General features: G+C 44.9%; 1 protein-coding gene across 1 annotated transcript; it reads left to right on the top strand.

The window, feature by feature from the left end:
• The first annotated feature begins 1,439 nt into the window (after window positions 1–1,439).
• On the top strand, window positions 1,440–3,924 carry LOC148013855 (uncharacterized). The gene is made up of 4 exons (XM_087666673.1): window positions 1,440–2,169; window positions 2,301–2,699; window positions 2,838–2,868; window positions 3,070–3,924. The coding sequence occupies exons 1-4, from the start codon at window positions 2,079–2,081 to the stop codon at window positions 3,299–3,301; spliced, it is 753 nt and encodes a 250-aa protein (XP_087522799.1). The 5' UTR covers window positions 1,440–2,078; the 3' UTR covers window positions 3,302–3,924.
• The last annotated feature ends 2,537 nt before the right edge of the window (window positions 3,925–6,461 follow it).

Here is a 6,461-nt window from a genome sequence, read left to right as displayed (position 1 = left end):
AGCTGAGTACACCTAACAACAAATACACATTCAACAAAGCATTGAAAGCGATGTAGACATCACTCAAATCATCAAATCAAAAGCATAAAAACAAATAGTTACATGATGGTGAGGAATGAGTGCGAAAGTGTGTGCTTACACGATTGATCCATTTGTAGGTAGGGTGGTGTCCTCCAATCTCACACTCATGTGCTTGGTGCATTAACTGGATCATGGCTTTCATTAACCAGATGGTGTCCTCCAATCTCACACTCATGTGCTTGCTGCATTAACTAGATCATGGCTTTCATTAAGGTCAATCAGTTGGGTTCAACAGTATTTCGTTGTGTAATGGTTTTGTAGATGCAAAAAGAAACTTGTATCCTTTTTTTGGAGTGTAAGCTATTTTGTGAAAATCTGATTTGCGGATAGAAAAGATACTTGCATACCGTTTTTTGTCCAACCTTCTAGAATTTGATAATGCAAAGGGAAACTTGCATCCTTTTTTTTAAATAGTTGCATCCTTTTTTTGGAGTATGGACTTTTGTTTTGAAAAGTTTGATTATTGAAAATTTCGATAATGTTAGCTTCGAGGATATATTAAAGGTTGCCATGTCGGATTGGCGGTCAGGTTTGGAGGATCCACGGACTATGTGTGTAATAGATGTGGTATTTCATGTCTAATAAGTGCAAGCTTAACCTTGGTTATTGATGGTATGAGTAATTTAATAGGGCTAATTATCGCGGTTGCAACAAACAACACTTATGTTGTGTGGAGGAGTGTCTTCTTTTGTGTGCAATTCATGGGGTTTCCTACGCTTGGATTGTGACTATGAAGGCTTTATTGAATGCTAAGATCCTTTAAAGCATGTTGAAGGTTATGATGCGGATTCGTTTTCTACAAAAATCATGTTGTTTTTATTGTGAAATCTTGTGTGCCCTTGTTTTCGGAAAGGCTCTAAGGAAGTGCCACGTCCTATGTGTGGGCCATCGTGTGCATGGGAGGGGAACTCAGAACTTAGAAGCCACCTTCTCTAAACGTTACCCGGCGGGTTTGATGAATGCGGCAAGGAAAGGAAAGTTCAAAGGAGCCGTAGACTTTAAAGGTGAGAGAGTGTGTATTTTATTTGTATCAGAAAAGAAAAAGGCATCGAGTATGATGCACCGTTTTAATGGTCAGCCGTGACAGCTTATTGAATACAAACTTTTGAGAGGCTTGTGAACGCTTTCTTTTACGCTCGGATAGCCGTTGATGGTAACGGATGATCTGAATTGCTGGTCAGCCAAGCTAAAATAGAAAACGACATAATACTCAAAGGATGGTTTTACGAAAGAGTAAAAATGGCGCTGGTACCTACACAGAAGAGAGCCAGAAGAGCAGAAGCAGAAGAGAGACAGACAAACAGAGTGTCGCAGAGGAGGACGGGGAGAGAGAGAGAGAGAGAGAGAGAGAGCCGGGGGGGGGGCGGCGCCGGGCGGGATGGCAACGTTCGACTCCTTTGTCCATTTTCCATCAGACGTAAGGATTGCCACTACTCTCTGCGCAGCTTTAGTTTCCATCGCCCATTCTTATCGTGATTCACGCCTGTGTGCGAAAAGTATATTTTAGAGAAGCCCCGGGGAAGAAGATGCCTGCTTCAAGTTGCTTGTCCGCCCCGGGCTTTCAATAAAATATATATATATATCGACAGCGTGCCGTAAACCTTAAGAGGTTGGAGGGAAGTAGTAATCCGTTGTTATAGTAAAGTTCCAGATTCTCGCTCTTTCTCTCTCGTTTTCCTTACGTGAGCCATCGACCTTTTGCTTCTCCCGACCAATCATCATCCCCTTCCCAACGCACGCCTGCTCCAGCCTCCTCCTGCTGCTGCCGCCTCTCTCTCTCTCTCTCCTGGAACTTCCCACCCCCGATCTGTCCACTCCCAATTGCAAGACTCCTCAGGAGCCTACAGGATTAGATATTCGAACCCGGTCTGCTCAACGCGTCTTCTCAACGGCTACAGGCTTCTCGCCTCTGTGGACGGGATTAGATTAAACCACAGCCACGTTTTGCACCTTGTGCCCTTCTGTCACAGATCAGCCGGGGACCTCTCAAGTAGCCAATGGGTGCAGTACTGTTCAGACGGAAGGCTTGGAACGCGCATTTCATCCTGCACCTAGTCTTCAGCCTACTGCTTGTGCTTGTGGATGGAGGTACGCCCTTATTCCCCATGTTACTCCGTGGTTCGCCTGTATGCTGTTGCTCTGCTTTGTTGTCGTACTATGTATGCACATATGGTGAAGGCTTTTTGAGAGAAATTTGCATGTATATATTGCGGCGGCAGGGCTAGCCCGGATGTTGCGCCTCGGTTGGTCAAATGGCCATGGTAACTATGCGGCAGGAGTGGATGATTCGACGTTTTCGGACATGGAGATAGCAGAGGTAGTGCATCACGATAAGTACTATATAATGAGCCGGAGGGCTTTGCAGCAGGCGCCGACGTATTGTGTGGCGAATCCGAGCGCGAGCCAAGCGGCGCTGCAGGCGGGGCTCGACTGGGCGTGCTCGGCCAGTGGGGGCAACGCCGACTGCTCGGCGCTGCAGGCGGGCGGCGCCTGCGAGAATCCCGCGACGCTGGCAGCGCATGCCTCCTACGCCTTCGACTACTACTACGTCAAGCAGAACGGCGCCACCAACTCCTGCGATTTCGGCGGCGCGGCTACCGTCACTGCAACTAATCCAAGTAATATAAGGCTTTCCCCTTTCCTCCTTTTTTTTGTTTTTCAATTTCTTTGCCTGATCCGTAGTTATGAGAATTCTTATGCGAAATTCGCTACCGATTTCACTAATTCTGGATCTTCCACAAACCTCGTTTCGACAGGCAGCGGCTCCTGTGTTTATCCATCAGTCGGGTACGCTCGCTACCCTAATACCGCCTTTTACTGCTACTGGCAGCAGCTTCTCATACATAGTTACAGAGTTTGTTTTTTGCTTCCTTTTCGCGGTTCCCCCTCCCATGTGGGAGATGAGCAATTGCATCAAAACAACGAGCTTGATGACCATTGATGATGAGTTTTTGGCCTCATTCGTAATGTACTATTTTATTTCTGCAGCAACAGCAGCAACAATTCTCCCACGTCTCCGACGACATCGGGTACCAACTCGACCACGCCCACCTCAACCTTCGGCGGCGACAATACCACCACGACCACGTTTGGTAGCCCACCTACCACGGGCACCACCTCTGCTGCTGCTGCTGCTGCTGTTGCGATGCCTTACCTTTCCTCCGTCCTGTGCGCAGTGGTTGTGACGTTGCTCTTGCCGACTCCAACAGTACGGCGGTAAACTATTTGTACATCGTATCATTGGATTTCGATAGTCAATCTTTTCCCACCTCTCCTTCCAATCCTCCTTCCCTGTCCAGCTAGCTTTCCATGTTGCTTATTACTTTGACAGCTCCAATCCCCCAATTTTTTGAGGGCTTTTCTGTCGAGCCCAACATCTAAGGTCGAAACTAAAACCCAGAAGGAAACGGGAGCTCATCGATAATCTCTTTTTTGAATGTGCCAAACCCTCTGCACCCTAAAGGATGTACATGTGAAAACACATGATTTTGTGGCTGAAGAGTTGTTGCTATCTTTATTTCATTCTTAGGGTTTGTCAGACCAGCTGTACGTTCTCTTTAACGAGCCCCTTGCAGGCAGCACCCGCCTGTGATCTGTTTGCACTCATGAGGGTAACCGACAAAAAGTGCTTTCCCGTTTGTAATCTTATTGGCACACAAAGCTTCGATGTTCAAAGACGCTTTTGCCGTACTAGGCAAATCATGTATCTAGCTATCATAACTAGGCAAATAATGTAACTACTACCATTTAACTAACAAGGGCGATTGTGATATCGAGACACAGGAGGTATTCGGTACGTTGGTGTAATCTAACTAGATCAATGCAGTTTCATTTGCTGGTGAACTCTCCTCTCTATGGTTCTGCTGCCCGCAAGCTTTTAGCTGGTTGGCCTAGAAGAGGAACACTTAAAAGGTTTTGGTCATCCCGGGTGTGGACAGTCTAAATCACTCATTCTAACTATCATTGACAAGAATGCTCGCTCTTCTGTCCATGTAAGGCCGAAATGAAATGATAACGTTCGCACAAGTGCCTAAATGATCTGGCCTTCAACAGGGAAACAGAGTCAGGCAGTTGACCAGGCTCATCAACCCAGTTTTCATAACAATGTCTGGCGGTTTGCCAGACGAAGAGTAGTGCTTCAATGTTCTGGAGTTTGTGACAGAGAGTGGCCCAAATTAGAGCACTGTTTCTTTTGGATTTCGTGACTAGACATTGTGCAAGTCCTTGATAAGCTGGCCTTCACTCTGAATATTGTAACGAAAGAATTTGGTATTAACAAGTGAGGGGCCTTTGCAAGTGAGATCGTTGTCTAAACATCGACAAGTTTGATCTGTTGGACTTTGTGACAACAACTTGCATATGTTCTTGAATGAGCTGGCTAAATACAGAGTAATGTTCCTGTGGAGGGGGAGGTCCTTGAATGAGGTGGTCTTCTCAGGTAGTTGATCACCAATAACGTCTTTTCAATCAGATGGCTTCCACTCCAGGAATGTGGTACAGCTGATGTGAGGACTGCTGAAATTATCTTAATTTTTGTTGCAAATTTGATGGGCCTTTGTAAGTGAGATGGTTGTCTGAACATCGACAAGTTTGATCTGTTGGACTTTGTGACAACTACTTGCATATGTTCTTGAATGAGCTGGCTAAATACAGAGTAATGTTCCTGTAGAGGGGGGGAGGTCCTTGAATGAGATGGTCTTCTCAGGTAGTTGATCACCGATAACATCTTTTCAATAAGATGGCTTCCACTCCAGGAATGGTAGCCTTGTAGTCCATAGCATATTGACTTGAGCAGACTACATGGCTAGTTTGCTTACACCATGTGAACGTTTGTAAGTTGAGGTTACCTCAGGCCATTATCATCATGTAACTTTGAAATGTTAAAACCAGAGTTTCAGAAATTACAGTCATCGCAACTCCTGGAAATGTGTTGTATTTTGTCTGTCATGGTCTGGTTCTGGTGTATCTTACTATGCCTATTTAAACAACTGTACCTCCGACACCAAGGCCCAGAAACTGTGTTGTCTGCTGAGATGTGTCTTATGGTAGAACCCGAATAGCTTGTCTTGCTGTATCCATCAATTGTATAACTGTCTTCTAGCTTTTAACTTCACTGATTTAACAGATGAAAAAAAGGAGTCTCTCTTTGCTGTGAGAGAATCGTTGGCTGCATGGTCTTGACTGACTCAATAGCTGCAATGTTGTCATAATTGTGAAAGGAATGTTGAATTGACCCCACTTGCATATGTCCACCTGTCTGATTGTCATCTTTGCACTTCGGCTGCTTTGCCTGAACCGGTAGCTGCAGCATTGTCATAATTGTGAGAAGGATTTTGAGTTGACTCCACTCGCATCACATTTGCACTGTGCTTCAATTCATGAAGGAGCTGACTGTAGTTTGATGTACAGTGTGCCAGAATATCACTCACCCCACCCCTGCTGACTCCACTCGCATCACATTTACACTGTGCTTCAATGCATGAAGGAGCTGACTGTAGTTTGATGTATAGTGTGCCAGAATATCACTCACCCCACATTTGCACTGTGCTTCAATGCCTGAAAGAGCTGACTGTAGTGGATGTTGTATGCCCAGTCTGTGATTTAGCTTCAATTTTTGACCAACCCAATTGCTCTATGGTGGATGCTGTATGCCCAGCTCTGTCATTTAGCTTGGATTTTTGACTGACCCTGAAGAAGCTGATTGTATAGTGTCATGTAGGTTGGATTTTTGCTGACCCAATTGCTCTGTGGTGGAGGCTGCAGTATTGTCATAATTGTGAGAGGAAATCGATGAGACTCGTGAGTGAAGAATTTTAAGTTGAATCATCGTAGGGAAAGAGCGTCGTGCGTAAAAGTCCAATCTTCCCTTCTTCATGCGATCACATCTGGAGCAACATGGTTACGAATCTTTCATTGTAGGGAGACAGTGTCGCGTGTAAAGTTATGTATTCCAAGACGTCAATCTTCCCTTATTCATGCGATCACATCCGAAGCAACATGGTTACGAATCTTTCATTGTAGGGAGACTGTGTCGTGTGTAAAGTTATGTATTCCAAGACTTGCCTCTCTACCCTACAACATGCGAGTGGCTTCTCATAGAGATTTAAACATTTTGATGTATTTCGTACATCCAATTTTCAAATTGACTCGACAAAAATTTTGTATTTGCTTCCTTGACAGCTTGGGTCTTGTTCTACACTTGTCACAAAGCAAGAACAATAGAACACTTTAGAACACTTGCCCTACTTTAACACAAGTAAAGGTAGAGATTGTTATTTCATTAGTGCGAGAAGAATTTTAAGTTGAATCCGCTTGCATGAAAGAGCCGACTAATGAAAAGAAAGCATGGCATGTAGTTGCTCCATGGATAGTCTTTGTTA

This window comes from Lygodium microphyllum, chromosome 25 (genome assembly GCF_053477565.2).
Source record: "Lygodium microphyllum isolate KBCC chromosome 25, Lygodium_microphyllum_v1.1.10, whole genome shotgun sequence".
Classification (NCBI taxonomy): domain Eukaryota; kingdom Viridiplantae; phylum Streptophyta; class Polypodiopsida; order Schizaeales; family Lygodiaceae; genus Lygodium; species Lygodium microphyllum.
This window is presented reverse-complemented; position numbering and strand designations above follow the sequence as displayed.